Source organism: Miscanthus floridulus, chromosome 6, assembly GCF_019320115.1.
Source record: "Miscanthus floridulus cultivar M001 chromosome 6, ASM1932011v1, whole genome shotgun sequence".
In the NCBI taxonomy this organism is placed as follows: Eukaryota; Viridiplantae; Streptophyta; class Magnoliopsida; order Poales; family Poaceae; genus Miscanthus; species Miscanthus floridulus.
Window position 1 is genome coordinate 29574947 of NC_089585.1, and position 19484 is coordinate 29594430.

At 54.7% G+C, this 19484-nt stretch overlaps 1 protein-coding gene and 1 pseudogene across 1 annotated transcript; one reads left to right on the forward strand and one right to left on the reverse strand.

Annotated features, from left to right (window-relative positions):
- Positions 1-6287, reverse strand: part of LOC136460419 (uncharacterized) — a 30523-nt pseudogene extending 24236 nt beyond the window's left edge.
- A 10300-nt stretch (positions 6288-16587) lies between these two features.
- LOC136457981 (uncharacterized) lies at positions 16588-17531 on the forward strand. The gene has a single exon (XM_066457997.1). It carries the CDS (start codon positions 16770-16772, stop codon positions 17412-17414), a length of 645 nt encoding a protein of 214 aa, XP_066314094.1. The 5' UTR covers positions 16588-16769; the 3' UTR covers positions 17415-17531.
- Positions 17532-19484: the final 1953 nt, after the last annotated feature.

Sequence of the window (19484 nt, forward strand, 5' to 3'; positions counted from 1 at the left end):
AACCTACACAAAGGTAATAACCGTTAAGTCAAAATAAAAATGGAAAAAAGATGAAAACAGAGGAGTCAAGAGCTTACGTTGACGTCCTCGGCCGGCGGAAGCATTTTGGGGACGGATCCCCAGATCCCTGCCCTGACTCGTTCGGATGGGACCGTTTCATGCCTGCCCCCTGCTCCGGGGCAGGGGGGTTCATCTCGTCGGGCGCAGCGCCGGAGTCGCTCCCCTCCATCGTCTCGTCGGGCGCGGCACCGGAGCCGTCCCCCTCCCTCGTCTCACGGGGCGCAGCACCGGAGCTGCTCCCCTCCATCACCTCACAAGGCGCGGCACCAAAGCCGGGCGCGGCTCCTAGTACCACCCCCCTCCACGATCGCCTCAGGGTCGGCGGCAGCAAGCCCGGCGTCCCCCATCCACCGATCCTCGGCCGGCACGCCGTGCGAAGCGGCGGACTCGCCGGCCTCCACTGACCTCATTGATTCACTTCCCTCTGCGTGAAAAGCGAAGGGCCCCTGCACGGGTGGGTGGCCACTTGTCAGCAGTTTCCTCATCCTCCAGGACGCCCCAATCCACGTCGACGGCTACCTCATCGTCGTCGTCGTCATCATCATCATCGTCGTCATCCTCACTGCTCACTGTCCTCTCCCCTGATCCCGTGCCTCCTGCTTCAGTCGTTTTGCCTTCTTCATCTCCTCCTTTGCTTTCTTGTCCCGCTCGGCCGCGAGTCGATTCGCCGCCGCCACAGCCCTAGTCCTTCGGCAGTGGAGCCGGACTATCCTTGAAGACTAGCCCCCTCGGCTAGCCCCAACATCACAAAAGCAAGTATTAAAAAAGGGAGATTCAGGAGAAAGAAAAGAGTGCAGGAGAAGAGGGCTTACGAATTCGAAGAACCCAGGCTCCGGCCGCATTGGAGGATGCCCGGGCACCGGATACACGATGTCGAGGACCATGCCGGCAGAATCCTTTGTCGGCTCCGTCGCCTCCTTGACACGCTGCGCCACTTCCGAATAAGGGAGCGCCTCGTCAACTGAGCACCGTCCCCTCGAACGATATCCCTGGCATCATCCGATGCAGGGGAAGCACACGCGCCATCAGTGGCGCCACCCTCCTCGCGTGGTAGGCACCGATAATCCCCGACCCCTTTACACCCCGACCCTTCAGGGCATGGAGGGCGGAGAGAAGGTCGGAGATGTGCTTCTTGTCTTTAGTCTGGACGCCCCAGCCCCACGACGCCGGAGCATCCACAATAAGACGTCCGGTGTACTTCGGTAGGGTGGCACTCACATCATCCCTAACATAAAACCACTGCGAATGCCATCCCTTGTTGGATGTAGCCAGACGCATGTACGGGTAACCCTTCGACCGGGTATGGCGCAGATGAATGCTGGCACACCCCATCGGCGCGTTCACTTCTGTCCCCCCAATCTTCCTCTTCGACAGACTAACGCTAAAGAAATACCGCCACAGATCAAAATGGGGATCGATCCCCAGGAAACCCTCGCACAGGGCAACAAACGCTGCCATATGCTGTATCCCATTGGGAGTTAGATGCTGCAGCTCTACCTCATAGTAATCTAATAGCCCCCGAAGGAATCTATGCGTGGGTACCCCGAATCCCCGCTCATGGAAGAGGGCAAAAGAGACGACATACCCTTCAGGCGGCACCGGCTCACCCTCGTCGCCAGGAAGCAACCACTCCTGGACGGCGGACAGTGGGCGGAGAAGGCCACGGCGGACGAGGCCCTCCAGACGCCGGGAGGTGATGCTTGATCTGCCCCACAACTCCATTGAAGCAGTAGGGGGGAAGGGCAGGCACGAGCTTAACGGCGGCTGGAACACGAACGCAGGCCGGTCGACGGTAGCGATGTGGGCGCGAGAGGCTAGAAAGATTGGTGGCGGATGTTTCAGAACGCAAAGGAAGGGGAGCGAAATACGGGATCCTGGGGGCGAACCCCGTGGTTTTATAGGGGGCGACGGACGTGAGAAGGGCAACCGTCCGCCTCGATCTCCGGGCCTGCCACGCGCGCCACCGTGTCACGTCGCGAGACACGCGCCCGCAGTCCCTATCCTCTCACCCCAAAAATCTCGGCGGACGGTTCGCCTTCCCCAAGTGAATCCGGACTCTCTACCCACCGGGGAAGCGCCAGCCACAAAGGCCTGTTCTTTTCTCTTTGGACCACCTAGGGCCCAGACACTCGCCGACCGGCCCAACTAAAAAGGAATCCACGAACGATCCGCCATCAAGGGCAGAAGCACCAGTTATGACAGCTCCGAATCAATCCCCAGCGAACGGGACGACACGACCCACTCGGAAAAACACCCGGTTGATGAAAAACTAAGTCCTTCAGCCTTACCCACGAAGGGGCCGATACAACCCCCCGGGCGACTCTACTCGAGTCACCCGGGGGCTCGGGGGCTACACCCATCGGGTGCGCTCGCGCGCACCCTCCGGCAAATTAGCTTCGGCGAAATCAAAAACACCCTCCAGGCGGTTCTACCCGAATCACCTAGAGTCTCGGGGGCTACTGTCGGGGACCTAATACCGGGGTACCCCAGAAGGTGGAACCGATAACCACCGAACGTGAAAAACTTCTGGACACATAAGGGCGCCATGTCATCCCTTGTTTGAGTGACAGGAGTTCGGTTCCGTCTCGCCCGATGCCTTGAGGGCAGGCTCGGTCTCGCCCGAGGGCTGAGGGATGAATTCCGTCTCGCCCGACCCCAGAGGGGCGGGGTCAGCCTCACCCGACGCCTTTGTGGGATAACCCTGCCTCGCCCCAAAAGCTCAAGGCTAATCTCCGTCTCGCCCGACGCCTATAGGGCGGGCTCGGTCTCGCCCGAAGGCAAAGGGATGGATTCCGCCTCGCCCGACGGCCCAGAACGAGCCTCGCCCTGATCGATATCTATCCCTCATAATGATGGGTACAGGACGAGACAAGACGTTCGGGTCAACCATGGCTCCAACGACCATACCCTGCACCCTGGCAGGAAAAGGACTGCCAGGGAGCAACAGGACTGATGCTTTAGACCCTTCCGGGCGCCGCTGAGCCCAAAAGGTATTACAGGTGCGTGCATCTCACTCTGTAGAGTTGTAGGCGCCGCCTTCAGCTCTGGGACACGGAACCCAACGAAGATATACGACAACCGCTACGCTCCAAGAACGGATTTGCTATCTCCACGAACGACGGATACTCCATCACCGCGCTGTGGACCCGAGGGAGCGGGGCCCTCTTCCCGACCCCTCAGGTCCTCCCAGTCAGAGGGCCTTGGCCACGGCGCTACACCGGACCCCGACCCCGAATTCTCCCAACAAGAATCATGGGAACCAGAAGGCGTGTGGAGCAAGGCTGGGGGGAGGCTCCTAAGTCAAAACCACTGTACTACAGCCCATACCCTGGGGGCAGCATGCTGTGACTAATCTGACATCCTACAGAGATATCAACAACATCGTAAGCACTTATCTTCCTTCGCACTCATCAGAATGGGGGACCTGACCAGGTAGACATGAGCCACAAGGCTAAGTAGAGTACGCATCCTGGAGCCCTCACCCTTGTAAAGCCAGCCCCTTCATCTATAAAAGGGGATGCGCATCCTCCATCAAAGGGACGGAAAAAATAGGACCGAACAATAGAACGCACTCATACACACGAGCAGCTACGAAGCTCTCGACCACCTTTCAATCCTTCGATCAGAGACTTGGGACCAGTCCCTCTCTCGGCAGTTTGTATCCCTTACTACAGACCATTCACGGTGCTAATAACACAAGCAGCAACAAACTGGACGTAGGGACGTTCCGCCCGAACCAGTATAAATCCTGTGTCCTTTAGCGCACCATCCGAGCCTAACGCGCATTACTATAAATTTACTTGCCGGTGCTTGTATGAAACACCGACAAGCTACGTCACTTTTATCCCTAAATTTCCAAGCATTGTATATGTCATTTCTTGAAATACAATTACTAAGCGTTCTTTAATTGGTCTTATTTTTCGAGAAACCCCCCAGGCCCATCGTAGGTCTCGGCAGCACAATAAAGGTGACAAGGGAGACTCGGTTATGCCTCGGCAGAACCAAGCCTCCCTCGGGGGCTAAATGGGGGACTCCCCCTAGGTCCCATGCACCACTCCTTAGTGTTTTTTCGCAAAAATTCCTTCGCCAAGACTCTAGCAAGCTCTGACGAATCACTTGTAGAGACTCCTCGAACTAAGGTCTGTTTCCTAAGCAAGAGGCCGGTAGAGTCGCGAGACGGCCTACGCCCCCAGGCTATGGCACTCCCTCACCACCTCTCGCTCAAGGGACAGCTTAGGCTCCAAAGGGGTGTTTTGCAAACGAAATCTGATTAGGAGCAACAGAGGGCAAAGGCTCAGAAACATGAGAAAAATGACTAAGAAGCACAAATACGTCAGAAATAAAGGCCTCGATGGCCACAAACGTTATGATACGAAAATAACCCCTATTCTATCTTTACATTGCCCCCAGGGCCCAGATTAAGGCTCAGGGCCTCCAGCACCGGTAGATGGTAGGGGAGGAACCACCTCATCTTCAAAGAGCATCGCCAGCGCCGTGCCAGGGCCTTCCGCCACCTCCAGCAGCTTCGCGACCGCCACATGGGCCTCCTCGTCATCATCAGGCAGAATGTAGCCATCACTGATGGCCGGGAGGTCGACGCCAAGGTAGTGAGAGGAGATGACGGCCATCGCCCGCTTAACACCCATGTGCAGCGCCCCTCGGAGCCACTCGCACATCTGCCTGCTCAGCGCAACCAAGCGGCTCCCAAGGGAGCTGCCCGACTGAACCCCCTCGACTTCCAGGGCCTCGCAGGCGGAAAGGGCAGCACGCTTTAGCGCCTCGTGCTCCCTGATCTCAGTCTCGAGCACCGTCTGCACCGCGCTGGAAGCCTCGGCGGCCTAAACGATCTCCGCCTCTGACTCTGCACCACGGAAAATGGAATAAGGTCGAGCCAAAGAAAAAACAACCTAAGTTAGGGACGGAAGCCCATGGAGCTCACCCTTGGCCTTCAGCTCCCAGCGTCAGGTCTCGGCCTGACAGGCCTCGGCTTGCTCCTTCAACCGCTGGGCCTCGACTCGAGAGGCCTCGGTCGCCCTGGAGGCTTCACTCCCCAGCTCTGTGTCATACAAGGAAGTTAGGAAGCGAACATAAGAGGAAGAAAGCAAAACAAGGGGACTCAAACTCACCGTCGACCGTCCCCCTCAAAACCACAGCCTCGATCTGCGAGGCCTCAACCGAAGCAAGGGCCTCGTTCAGAGCGCCTTTGGTCAGCCGGTGCGCACTCTCCTCTGCCCCCAGCTGCCCGGTGAGGGCCTTGCCTGAGGCCGTCGCTTCTTTAGCCCGGGACCTGAAGGCATCCCGATCGCTGACGGCGCGGGTAAGCTCCTCCTCCAGCTCCTTGATCCGCGCCGCCAAGGGGGCGAGCTACGTCTGGGCTGTGGCCGCCTCAACCTTTGCATCGGCACAGTGAAGGTGGAGGTCCTCCACCTCCGCGCTTCGTGCCGACAGAAGCTCGTTAGCATCAGCAAGAAGGCCCCTCTGCCTCTGAAGCTGGTCCTAGATTCCCCTCTCCCGCCAGAGGAAGACCGACTTCCCGAGGGACCAGGTCTCGAGCTCCTGAGGAGGCAGAGCAGATGTTGTCGATTGCGACAAAACCAAGGAAAGAACAACGCCGCGCAAGAAAGGAAAACACGAACCTGAGCGACTCTGGGCAGTTCGTCGGCCACCATGAACAGCGCCGTCCGTAGCGACCGCTCCGCCAGCTCGCGGTACTGCTCGAAGGTACTCTAGCGCCTGCCCTCGGCCATGTCCTCGAGGGTGAACAAAGGCTCCCCCTTAGGGTCATCCTGGCTCTGCCATAGTACCCGCGGGTGATCCCACCCGCGGGGCTCGGGTCGCACCCGCACGAGGGCCAAGCTTCCCTCATCTAAGAGCGGCGCCGGCTGCTCCACGGCATCGGTCTCCTCGGTGCCGACCACCTCCCGCGCCCGGGAAGTATCGTCGGAGGAGATCGGATAGACCTCCATCTCCCGGGCACTCTCCTGCAACAATGGCAGGCCCTGAGCCAAGGGCACGGCCAAGGCCTCCGCCGCCTGCATCTCCGCCTCCTGCGTAGACGGCCTTGCTGCCATCACGACGGCCATGGTGACCTCGGGGGCTCCAGCCTCTGCAATCATGGCCTCGGCGGTCTCGGGGGCTCTGGCTTCTGTCATTGTGGCCTCGGCAGACGCAGAAGCGTCGACCGCGGACACTGCGGCCTCGGCGGTCATGGGCGCCGGGGCCTCCATCGCCTTAGCCCTAGAGGCCCCGGGAGCCTCGGCAACAAAGGGCATGATGGCCCCATCCGACCGTGTAGGGGCCGCCTCGACAACCCTTCCTTGGGCAGCCAGTTCCTTTGGGTCGACCCTCACCGACGCCGCGCCGCGTTGGATGGCGGCTTGTGCCTCTGCCACCCAGTGGGCAGAGGAGCCGGGGCTCGCCTTAAGCGCTTTAAGGGGCGCCAAGGGGAGGTCGCCCGCAGGCCACTTCCGACTAAAGAAAATCAACCTACAGGGTCAGCACGAGACCAAAAAAGCAAACGGAAGACACCATAACCCCGCCAAAAATACACTTACTTCAAATGGGGCCGCCCCAGCTTCGCCACGGCAAACCTCATCCGCGACGGCGGAGGCGGTGGCAGTGGCGCCGCATCCGCATCCATCAGCGCCGGTCGGTCCTCAGCGGACCCCGACGCCCCTTCGGTCCTCTACGGGGCCGGTGGCATCGCCTCCATCGCCACCGGCTCCGCCGCGACCGCCGAGCTTACCGGGCTGACGACGCGTTTGCCTAACAACTGCGCCTCGGGCATGTTGGCCTCGGCCCCAGAGGGGGCCACCACCGGCCCCAGGTCCGCTTCTGCTCCCCTTCCCAGGGGTGCCGGGCTGCTTGCCGGCGCCCCGGGCGCCACCTCCACGATGTCAGGAAGGTGGTCTAGGGGGCCTTGCCCCACCTCGCCCTTGTCATTCCCGTCCGAGGCCTCCGTCGACAATGACGTCGACGGGGATTCCTCCAACAGGAGACCATCCTTCCGTTGCTGATGGCAGCGCTTATCCAACGCCTCACGCGCAAGGATGTGCTTCGTGCGCTTCGCCACCTTAGCATCCTTTCGCTTCTTCTGTGCATCGGCGTGAGCGCGGTTGATCGCCCGCTGCCCCACGTCCTCAGGAACGGGCGGTGGGGAGGAGCGCACGTCCCTCATCCCCTGAAGAAACGACAAATGCGCATAAGGAAACAAGGGATAAAGGGAGGCTGAGGAGGTTCAGAGGCTACAGCGGCGCTCGACTTACCAGCGAAAGGAACCCCCGCGACGGACGCATCGCGAAGGGGGTCAGGTTGCCACCCCTCAACTTCACATCTACCGTTTCCCCCACCCGACGGTGAATTTCCTCGTCGGAGAGGGCAGAGGAAGACATCCGGGTGCCTTCGACGGGCTCACCCAGCCTCATCTCGAACAGCCGCCGCCGCCGAGCCATCAGCGGCAGCACCCTCCAGCGGTGGAAGGCGGCCACGACCACAGCAACGGTGAGGCCATGGTTCCACAGCCTCGCCAGTCCCTCCAGGAGTGGCTCCAGCTTGGGCTAGTCGACCTTCGGGATGCCCCACTTCCATTTCTCCGAGCAACTCTCCACAATCCGCCTAGTATAAGGGGGAAGTCCTCCATCGTTGTTACGGAGGTAGAACCAACTCGTGTACCATCGGTGGTTGGAGGACGCGAGTTGGGCCGGAATGTAGAGGTGCAGGCGGTCCTGACGCACTTGGAGAGTGCAGCCTCCGGCCCTCGATGCCTTCCTCTTTCCTGACGTGCCCGTCGGCTTGGTAGTATGCCCCGCCCGAAATAGGTGGAGCCACAAATCCCAATGGGGAGCGATCCCCAAATACCCCTCGCAGACGGCAACGAAGATAGCCGCCTGAGCGATGGAGTTGGGATTAAAATTGTGGAGCTCCACGCCGTAGTAGTGCGGGAGCGCCCGCATGAACCGGTCCGCCGGAACGCCAAGGCCGCGCTCGTGGAAGGAGACGAAGCTCACGACGTAGCCATCGCGGGGCCTCGGCTCTAGCTCGCCGTACGGAGCAATCCACTCCGGCCTGCTAAGGTCTGTCACCGGGCGGAGGAGTCCACCGTCGACAAGCGACTGGAGCATCTCCTCGATGACGTCTGACGGATCCCAAGGGTCCGCCTCGACAACGACAATGTTGCCGGCCATGAGTGCGATGGAGGAATCGGGCGCGGCGGTAAGTCCTTCTCTCTCCCTCCATGCTCTCGCTTTTTTCTCGCTTTCTCCCTAGGCTCGCTCTTCTCCCCTCTTCTCCCCGGCACCCGCTGCTCTGGCGACGGCTCGACGGAGGTGGCAGGCAAGGTAAGACAAGGAGGGACGAGACTCTTCGGGTATTTATGCAGGGAGGAGGTGAAACGAACGGGCGATGAAATCGGGGAGGTTTTCCCCGTCCGGCGCGGTTAACCACGAGCCGATTTCGGCGGCCCACGCGCCCATGTCTCCCGCATTAAATGCGAGGACAGTTACGTCCCGTCCATCACGTCACGCTCGGCCACTACGACATCAGGCGTCGATTCACCTCCCCACGAAACCACCTCAAAAGGCGCGCCACCCGCGGCCGAGCCGATAGGGAAGATATTTCCTGCGGCCTGTTCCTTTCATAGGAAGGAACCGGGCTCTGAGCCTATTATGACCCAGGGGTTCGAAGGCTGGACCCCAAAGGGTTTCGATAGCCCCCTAGGATAACAGAGTTAGGGGCGACTATGGGCGAGCCTGTACGGGGCCAAGACCCAAACGAGCGAAATGCTTGGAACGCCCAAAGTCGTGTCCGAGACCGGCAGGAAAGTATCCGAATGGGATCCCACCGTAGGGAGGCACCGAGCCACCGAGGCCCAACGAACGGCCTCAGCACCCACTAGAGAAATCCGCTGGTACTCTTGGAGTGTGTCTCTAGACCGCTAGCCATCCCCTAACGAACGGGGTTCGGGCCTCCACTCGGACTACTCGATAACAGCTCACCGGGAGTGCCACCGCTCGTGCCCATCGAGGGTAGCGAGGCACATTCCACCCCTCCTTCCGAGCGAAAAGGAAGCGCGAGGGTCGCATAAAAAGTCAGGGGAACCCCTGACGGCCTTCTCGCCCTATGCAGAGGCTAGGGGGCTCCTCCTACAAATATGCCAAGACCCCACGACCCGGGCTCACGCCCAAAGGGGCCTCGGCAAACAAACCCTCACGCGCGAGGGGCGTATGAAAAGTCAGGAGAACTCCCGACGGCCCTCTCACGCAGAGGCTAGGGTCTCTTCCTACAACCTTGCCGAGACCAGAATGGGCTCGGCAAACTAACCCTCCGTCCGAACAAAAAGGACATGTGAAGATCAGATGAAAGGGCCAGAACACCCAAGACAAAGACGAACAGTCTGAAACCGCGCTAGAAGTTTCACTACAAACACGATAAAAAGGGCACCGAGCCCGTTACGGTCCAGGGGTTCGAAGGCTGGGCCCCCAACAGGTTTCGACAGCCGCCCCAGGGCAACAAAGTCAGGGACGACAGCGAGGCGAGCCTACGAATGGCCTAGGCTCGAGCGAACGGTCGATCGGGGCGCCCTAAGTCGTGTCCGAGACCGGCGGGGAAGTATCCGAATGGGATCCCATCGTAGGGAGGCACCGAGCCACCAAGGCCCGCGAACGGCCTCGGCACCCACTAGAGAAACCCCTGGTACTCTTGGAGTGCGTCTCTGGACCACTAGCCGTCCCCCAGCGAACGGGGCTCGGGCCTCCACTCGGACTACCCGCTAACAGCTCACCGAAAGTGTCCATGCTCATGCCCATCGAGGGTAGCCTGGCACATTCCACCCCTCCTTCCGAATGAAAGGAAGCGTGAGGGTCATACCCAAAGTCAGGGGACCCCTGACAAACCTCTCGCTCCATGCGGAGGCTAGAGGGCTTCTTCCTGCAGCCTCGCCGAGACCCTCGCAACCCGAACTTGCGCTTGGAGGCTCAGCAAATGCAATAAGAACTACTCGTTCAAACACGAAAATAAAGAAAGCCCCTGGAGGAGTAACTCCACTCCTCCGGGGGCTCGGGGGCTACACCCGGCGGGTGCGCTCGCGCGCACCCACCAGAACCTCAAAAAAAAAACCCCCCAATTCCTACAGGGCAGGTATAAACCAAGCCTCGGCAAACCCTCAGGGGGAGTGCACGCACTCCCCCCGAGGCTCAAGGGCTACTGTCGGGTACCTTAGGATGGGGTACCCCCAGCAAAACATCAAACGGGTTGCCAAGGTCTCATCTAAAAATAATAAAAGCAAGAAGGTAAGTTGTGGGCCCCTCCTCCACCGTGACCGAGCCCACTGGGTCCTCCCCCTCCTCGCTTCGAGCCTCAAGCAGGAGGCCTCGACATCCTGACGCCAACTTCGCTTCGCGCGAGGCCCCCCAGGAAGGCCTCGGCAGGAAACACCGCCTCCGCCTCGCCCGAGGCTCTCCACGAAAGGCCTCGGCAGGAGGCGCATTCTCCGTATCGTGTGAGGCCTCTCGCGAGAGGCCTCGGCAAGGAGCCTGATCTCCGTCTCGCACGAGGCCTCATTCTCTGTATCGCTCGAGGCCGGCTCGTCCGCAGTCCGTCACCCCCCACCTCGGCCGACCCTCCCGATAGCGAGTCATGTCTCATTAATACTTTCAACCACTCCCGCAATCTCAGCCGGACAGTGGCTCAACGTCACAGAATGGCCAACGCGACCCGAAGTCGCATCAGCGCCATACCGGCCAGGACAGGGCACGGCGGGGATTACCGGCCACTGTGTCCAAGCACTGTGTCCACGATCAGCGCCTAGGGCAGGGTATGACCGGGGTTACCGGCCACTGTGTCCTAACACTGCACCCACGACCCACCGCCCGCTCAAGGCCTCGGCACTATACATCGAGGCCTCGGCAATCTCGGGGTTCGTGCCTACCGAGACCCCCCACCGCAGTACAAGCCTCAGCACCAACCGGGCCTCAGCCTCGCACACAATCTGTCCGCCACGGCTTGCACGTTCGTCGCCACGTCCGCTCCGAGACATTCCCGGGGCTCCCACGATGCACAGGATCTGATGGGGACAACCACGCCGCCCCCGTACTTCAAGGACGGATCACTCCTACGACCACACCACAACAGGAACAGGCCACAGGGTTCGGACGTGCCGCTCCTATTAGCACGACGCCGCATAGTGATACATGTACTGACCTCGTCCTCCCTTCAACTATAAAAGGAGAGGACTTGAGCCACTTAGGGAGGGGGGCACCGGATAACACACACACACACGCACATTCCAACCGCTTGAGAGCAACGTCTCAGACGGCCCACATGACACCCTGCCGAGACCTGGGACTAGTTCCCTCTCTCCCTTAGCTTGTAACCCCCTACTACGAGCACTCCGGTGCAAGGAATACAAGTTCGATCTCTCAGACTGGACGTAGGGCGTCGATTGCCCGAACCAGTATAAACCTTGTGTCTCTTTGCATCACCATCCGGAATCGGGAGCACGTAGAATAAATTCACTAGTCGATCGAGGACCCCCCAGTCCGGAACATCGACACATCTATTTCACCAGGATCAACATTTTCCTTATTTGATGCAGCGTCGTCATCTACAAAATTTTAGACATTACATATATCTGTAAGAAAAAATAAATGTCAATTCATCACTACATGACAATATTAATATGTTCGGATGCATTACAACTGGTAGTTCCAATAACATGTTGCTTTTTTCTTTGATGATAGGCTTCACGACGCCTCTTATTAATTGCATCCTTTTGTTGTTGCCATCGAGCTCTATCCCTTTCCCTCTTACGTTCTTTAGCATCGACTGCATTGCATTTTGAATTAATATAAGTTCACATACACATAGTACATGCCATGTAATATTTGATACGATATTATATTACCTTCTTTAGAGGTGTTAGTCTTGTCTCCCAATGGTGCACAAGAATTATTATCGATTGTATGAATCTATAATAGAATAATGCAATTAGCACTTAAAGGCTATAATGAAAATCAGTATTGAAATCAAGTGAACTTGTGTTCAATACTTTTGCAACAATTGGATTAGTGTGTGAGTAAAACAGGAAGGTTAGATGCAAAATAAAACCATGTTGCAAGGCAGCACTTCTCTATTAATATTTTTCCTATTAGAAAGAAAGATTTCGGCACACCCAGTTCCAACCTATGAGTACAAGAACATAGGAAGAATTTCAAAGAGAAGAGAATCAGGATAAGAGTCATTCCTTGCTTCTAATCACACCCAGTTTCAACAATACTGTAAGCATGATGTTTGCAACAATACTCATCACTGTTACATGAGTTTTCAAAAAGCATGAGCAAGTATAATACAACAAAAGTTTTGATGTAAAATTGAAACAACATAGTTTGTACTACAACAACCGTGTTTATTGTAACTATCTATTCTACCATGCCTTGTCTGTGATACACTTAAGATAGTCTTTTGGTCCTACATGAAAGTTCCTCATACTGAAACCTAAGTCCGAGACAAACTTGAATTGTCAGACCATAAACCGGATGGCTTTCAACAACAACTGAATGTCTGAAACCACCATTCAATAGTGAAGCTATTGCCGTTAGTAAATGCACAGCAGTAAGTTCTAAACACATCTTCAGTGGTAGAGGAACCTATGTGATGCTATTATCAAATATTGTTCAGACAATCAAAGAGCTAGCTTGATAGGGGAGAGACATCTGAATGCAGGATCGTGACATCATGAAATCAGGGCCAAATGTGGTTAATTGGCCTGTAAGTTATGACAATTATAGCTTCACTGTAAAAACGAAGCAGTGTGAACATGGTTTGCCGCTTCGTGCTCTGCCTGTTTGTCTGGACGAATCAAAAACCTGAAACAAAGAACGCACCACTGAATAACCACTCAATAGCTTGGCGACGATGAACGGCACACATCTAATGCAATGTATACATAGATACCCACCCTGTTCGTTTGGGCTTGTTTGGCTTATAAGCCGTACTTTTTCAGCCAACGAACAATACTTTTCTCTCACAACAAATCAGCCATCAGTACTTTCAGCCATGGCTTATCAGCCAAACAAGCCCAAACGAACAGGGCGACCATTTATATTTGAAAACCATCACTGAACAGTGAACTCTGAACTATTTATTCTCTTTTGTGTTGTTTTGTTTTTTTGTAGGTTGCAACAAGCGCAAAATCTGTTTTCAGTTTTGCTTGAGAACAAGTAGCATCTGCTTTTAGTTTTTGCTATTGTAGGAATGTTACAGTTTTATACTATTTCTATAGTTTTAGTAGTTTTACTATTTAGCGAGTGCTGGTTTTAGAGTTTCCAGATTCTATTTTTACAGATTAGTAGTAGGTTCTGTACTTATGCTAGCATTTGTTTTCAGAAATTTGTGATAACTGTCACCGGGAAATTATAGAATGCCTCTAAACAGATTTCCACTGAATTATGATGTTAATTTTCATGACAAGAAGATGAAAAGACCAATGAACAACCGACTCATAGAGACTTGCATGATCAAATTAGTTAGCATCCCATAATGCAAAAGTTAACAATAATTATCACAGCTCCATCAAACTGAAACAAAGAAACTTTGAGCGTAAAACCAAATTGAGTTTGTGACTATGAAACAATGGTGAGCGAAATTACCTAATCACAGGGATCGAACTGACTGCTTGGAACTAATGCCAGATGCTGTATAGGATGGCGCCACGATCAATCTGTTGCAGGCTCCGCGGACTGCAGGTGACGAGATCGGCAATCTGTTGCAACGGACGTCGGAGCGACATCTTGATTCCACGTGCCTAGTGTGTGACAGCGGCGGCGCAAAGCAGCAGCGGTGGAGACTTGAGTGCCTGGCGTGTGCCAACACAAATGAAATCAGAGCTGAAGCAGAGAAACCCTGAAACAGAAATGTCAAATAGCTTCAGGTGAGATGGTGAAGGTATTGCACTTAGTTGCCAATTAAATGAATCCTACATTCTACTATGAAAAATTACAATAATGCAGGACAACAGGACTGGTCTTAAGGAATTCTGAAAGGCCTATAATGACAAATTACAATAATGCAGGACCTAAGATGGGCATTAAATTGCATTGGTAAACTGATTTTGAGACCATTAGAATATCAGGTCACGTGTGTAAATTTTGGTGTGCTACTTAATCTCCATCAAAATCTCATTATCTAATATAGCCAAGAATCATGAAAGGCTCGCCACAACAAAGCAGCACGCCCATCACTTCATGTTGCGTGCTCTTACAGTCCAAATAAGCAGCAGCATAAATTGAGTAATCTAATATGGGGATCAGATTTGAGGCACTTCCGAATTTCTGAACAGTGACAAAAAAAAATATGCAATCCTCCTTTTTTGGAGCAAGTTAGGCATCTATCGATATAAGGACTGCTAGTTTAATCGTGGCATAACACAACACAATACACAAATTTAGGGATACATAAAGGCAAAGCTGAAATCAAAGATTGCGAGCATGTGTCTTGGTAATGCAGATCAACCTGCAGGATGCATGAAGGATGCACATTGTATCATGCATGCTAATGATTTTGCTACTACAGATCAATATGAAACATTTTCATGATGAGAGGTAGAACACAAGCAGTCTTTGAAGGATTACCTGACTGACACACAGCGATCGGTAACCGTCCGTAAGCAGTGCAAGCCTAAAATGATGCAAGCCTTTTTCTCATTGTCTAAAACTATGAAACATACTTTCTGCAGCTAGATCAAACTGATGATAATTGCGTGCTTCATCTAACTGAATGGCAAATGAATCAATCTGCTGATATTCAAAATCAAACAAAGAACCGGATCTGCATCCGCCATTGCTCACCGTGTAGACAGCTAGATGCAGGACTGAGGAGGGGAGCTGCGGTGTCCGGCGAAGATGAGGCACGGCGATGTTCGGAGGTTGAAGGAGCGGGGCTGCTCACGGTCGTGGATCTGCAACGGGTGCTCAGCGGGGTCGAAGCAGGGCAGGGGCGGGGTGAGGTGCTGGTGCAGGCGCGGATGATGGTTGCGAGGCGGCGGCGACACCTCCACGTCTCGCTGGCCTGGCGCCGGAAGTGGGCGGAAGGCACCGGCGTGGGTTGTCTTCTACAAAAACCGGCGGTAGCGACACCTCCAAGTCTCGCTGGCCCGACGCCGGAAGTGGGCAGAAGGTGGTGGCGTGGGTTGTCTTCTAGAATACCGGCGTGCCACCAGGTCCGTGAGTCCTCGAAGCTTCCCAGTTCCGACGGGCTGAGGGAAACGCAGCACAGGCCTGCCTTGCTGAGTGCTGATCCCGTTAAGGGTGCGGAAAGATCAAAGCGAGCGCAGGAAGCGTAGTCGCGGGTGATTTCCTTTTTCTCCAGGGCTGCGGTAATTGTGCGGTGATTGAACGATCCAATTTGCTGCCTGGGTAGGATATTGGAGATTGAAACGGTGATTGTTCGCCGGGTCCACTGCACCAGCGGGCGAGCGAAGCCGCGAGCGGTTTTTCGCACGTCGGTGGCAAGCGAAGCTGCAAGCGTTTTTTCGCACGCCTCTCAATGATTCTCTTATGAATATTTTAGTTGTAGAGATAACCCAGTAGAGGTGGGATCCACATCCACCTCAGACCCTAAGGTTTTACTGACTGCAAGTTACTCGGGCTCGGTAACATCATCTCCGGCTCTGGTACGAAGCGCTCCACAAAACAGTGCGTGCACAGCGGGCTTTGAAAGATATTCTCGTGGAGGGCCTTTCTACGAGCATGCCAAATCGCCCATAGTCTCACCACAAACATGATGACCTCTTCATTTGCTAGTTCCTTCATCACATCGGTAATCCAACCTCGGGCGTCATCATCCGGATTATGACCCAGCATGTTCTAGGACCCAAGTGCATCTCGACATATTCCAGTCAAGTAGAGAGTGCCTCCATGGCCCATGGGTCCACGATTACTTGTCCCGGCCTGGCGGCCTAAAAGGCTTTATGGGCTGTCAAGTGGAGTGACACTGCAGTTTGCAAGTTGCAACCCAATTCATGGGCCGTATACGGCCCGTTAAGGACCTGAGGACGGGCTAACTTTCTCCCCACTAGCCTGTATGCGGTTGTTAGCAGTGCCCCGATACAACTCCCCCAATAATCCAATAAGGTGGTATTGGGATAATTTAATATCACTTTCTAGATTTATTAATGGCTGAAAAGTGGTAGTTGGAATGGTTCCTATTGTATTGGGAGAGTTGTATCTCTCCCTTTCTTTGAAGGAAGATGAGAAAAATATTGGTGGCCACTAAAAAAGAAAGAGGTATTGGAGAACTGCTGCAGCAAGAAAAAAAACATAACTGTCCACGATATGACAGTTTTATGGGGGATAGGGAGAGGTATTGGGAAACTGCTGGAGACTTCCCTTGTACTCCTATATATCATTAATAAATGTAATCCTAAAAAATGTAAATAAATAATAATAATAACACGAGTAAAAAGCGATTGTGTTGTGCTATAACACACACGAGCACCATTCACAAGATTCTTTGTCCAGTGCGGAATGCCGATCGCCCACCCCCATCCTCCATCCGCAAAAGCGAGGCGATTACGCCATGCACGAGACGACATGTCACATTTGTGTGCACCGCGGGAATATGTTCTCTCCTCCATAAACCAACCATGCCACGGCTAGCGTAATTCGCCGCACCATCACTTCGCTTGCAAACTCTTCTCCATCAAGCACAGCACAGCCATGGCCGCTCGCAGACTCGCCGCCGCCAGCTGCCACGCTCTGCGCAGAGCGGTCCACGACAGGCTCCGCGCCGTTGAGCAGCAGCTGCGGGCGTGCCACCGTTCCCTCGCCGGCGCGTCCTCTTCGACGTCGCCCGTGGCCGCGCTCGGCGCGCTCATGCTCCTCTGCGTCGCCGCGGCGGCGTTCCCGCGAGCCACGGCCTTCTTCCTGCCGCTGGTGGCCTCCACGTCCCTCTGCTGCGCGGCGGCGTGCCTGTTCGCCGCGGCGGAGCGGGGCGCGGCCAAGGAGGCCGCCGTGGAGGTCGTGCTCGTGGGCGGCGAAGGGAAGGCCGAGGCCGGGCTGCTGCAGGTGATCGGCGAGGCCAACGCCAGCGCCTACGTCGACGGCGTCCAGGTGGGATGCTTCGTGCGCAGGTCCGCGAAGCTGGGCGTGGACGAGGACGGCGAGGAGGTCGTCTTCGCCGGCACGCTGGCGCCCTGCGCGGCGGGCTTCGGCGTCGGCGCCGATGCCGGCGGCGGGCAGCGGCGCGGCGCGCTGGAGGAGGAGCTCGCGGCGCTGCGGGTGGACAGGCTGGCCGAGGGCGTCTGGGACAGCTACTTCGGCGGGTGGTCCAGGTGGCACCACATCGACGCCGCAGTCTCCTGAAGCTGAAGCACTTGATTGATGACTCTGGTTTCATCATTAGGACCGTTTGAAACAGAGTTCTATGGTACTGTTCTTATGTGAAATTCACGAATTGCAAATACAAAAATTTGACCTAAATTTGTGTTCGTATGATCGATGCGTTGAGTTTGGAGATCTTCGTTGAGCCACTAACAATTCGTTGCGAAATAATGCACATGATGGTGATGTGGTTAAGTAGGGTGGTTGGCTTTTCTAGTTGATGGTGTTTTGCGGACCCCCACAATCTAGTGTAATCAAGTTTGTTGGCCAGTTCTTGTCATGGATGATGATCAAAACAGAGCGTTGAGCCGACCGGCTGCCGGTTCCCCCAGCTTGGTGGTGGTCTCATGACTTTCAAATGCCTGTTCAAAGTACTACAATGTAGTACTACTTTTTATCTTCAAATTTTCACATTTTTTAATTGCTTTTATTTTTCGAACTTGGAGCTTTCCAAACTCCCTCGAATGTCATAGAATATATAAGTCCATCTAGTTTCGTCTCGAGTCAAATATTTTTAACTTTGACCTTGTGAATATTTAAAATGTATTGATCGACAGACAACAAGCACAAAATAACACTACTAAATTTCTCATGGAAAGTAATTTCATAAGGTATAACCGTTTTCACTAAAGATAATGTATTTTTATTAGATATAGCTAGTCAAATATTCAAATTTTTAGGTCCGTTTGGTGCCACTTCGGCTCCGGCACAAGCCGGCAGCTCCGGTGCCGGAGCCAAAGGACCTACACCAAACATGTGTGAGAGGGGGGGGGGGGGGGGGGGGGGGGGGGGGGGGGGGGGGGGGGGGGGGGGCGGGCTTCTGCGTTTTGGACGTATGGACGCTAAGGCATGAAAACAGGCGGTCTAGCTTCGGCCGTGAAAACAGGCTCTGACCGAAGGGTTCCAGCTTCGGCCGTAGAGCACGCGCAACAGAAACGCGTGTGAGAGGAGAGGCGCTTTTGCGAGCCACACAGAAGAGACGGGGCCACTTTGGACGTATGGACACTGAGCCGTGAAAACAGGCTCCGTCCGAAGGGCTCCAGCTTTGGGCCGCAGAGCACACGCAGCAGAGGACCACCACCAAACGCGACCTTATGTGGAGTTATATTTGAGATCAAAAGTAGTATAATGTGGCGTTATTACTCACTGGCGAACTTATTTATTAAGATATTTAGCAGCACATTAGGAACTAACTCGCCCAAACAAGAGAAGTGGTTTCTTCTATTGACAAAGTATATAGGTGGTTTGTCATTTCATGTTAAGGGGCAAAAAAAAAAAAAAAAAAAAGACAACCAACTTTGAATTAAAGATGAGTCGAACCTAGATAGTTGGGACAGACAATCACACTTTTCATCCCCTACCAGTTGAGTTAGGTTAATTCCTTTGCCTTGCCTACTGAATATTAGATAAAAACCCTATTGAAAAAAGGTATTTTAGTGGCAATGGCAACGTCTTGTTAAAGCGGGACAGGGGACACGGAGAACACCAACGGTAGGGACATCTTTGGAGATCGACTCGCAACGGGATGAGCTCGTATAAAATAATACTATGCATCTGGTTCCAGTGCGAGCTAGTATCGGATTCGTAGGCATCTATCTGTCTTTTTTGCTGAAAAAGACTGGCATGCTTTACGTAACGATGAAGCCCCTACCGCGCGATCAGTGCGCTTATTCTTGAGCAATCAGCACAGAAAAACGCTTGTACAACTCAAAACTCCTGGCGAATGAAAACAGTACGAGTATCATCATTGTGAAAAAAGGACAGCTTTACCCCGACGCTGCTTTCTTGGGCTCACCTGGTTTGCATGACGCCTTGATTGCTTGCCTCCGGCCGCCGTCAGCCGAGCGCGCGAGAGCCACTGCCCACTGGTTTGGTTACGTTCCGTGCGCTGGCCGCCGGGCTGACCGTGACATGGCGGACAGTGGGGAGCAGTGCTGTGTGTGTCCGTGTGTTGGACAGAGGCCGTCGGGCCGGGGATTGGACCAGACCTTGACTTAGACCACACTAATAGGCAGGCCAAGCCCATGAGAGGTCCTGTGTCGTGAGAGGGAC

Excerpts from the sequence above, each read along its gene's own strand:
- LOC136457981 (XM_066457997.1), top strand. The coding sequence starts at position 16,770 with ATGGCCGCTCGCAGACTCGCCGCCGCCAGCTGCCACGCTCTGCGCAGA.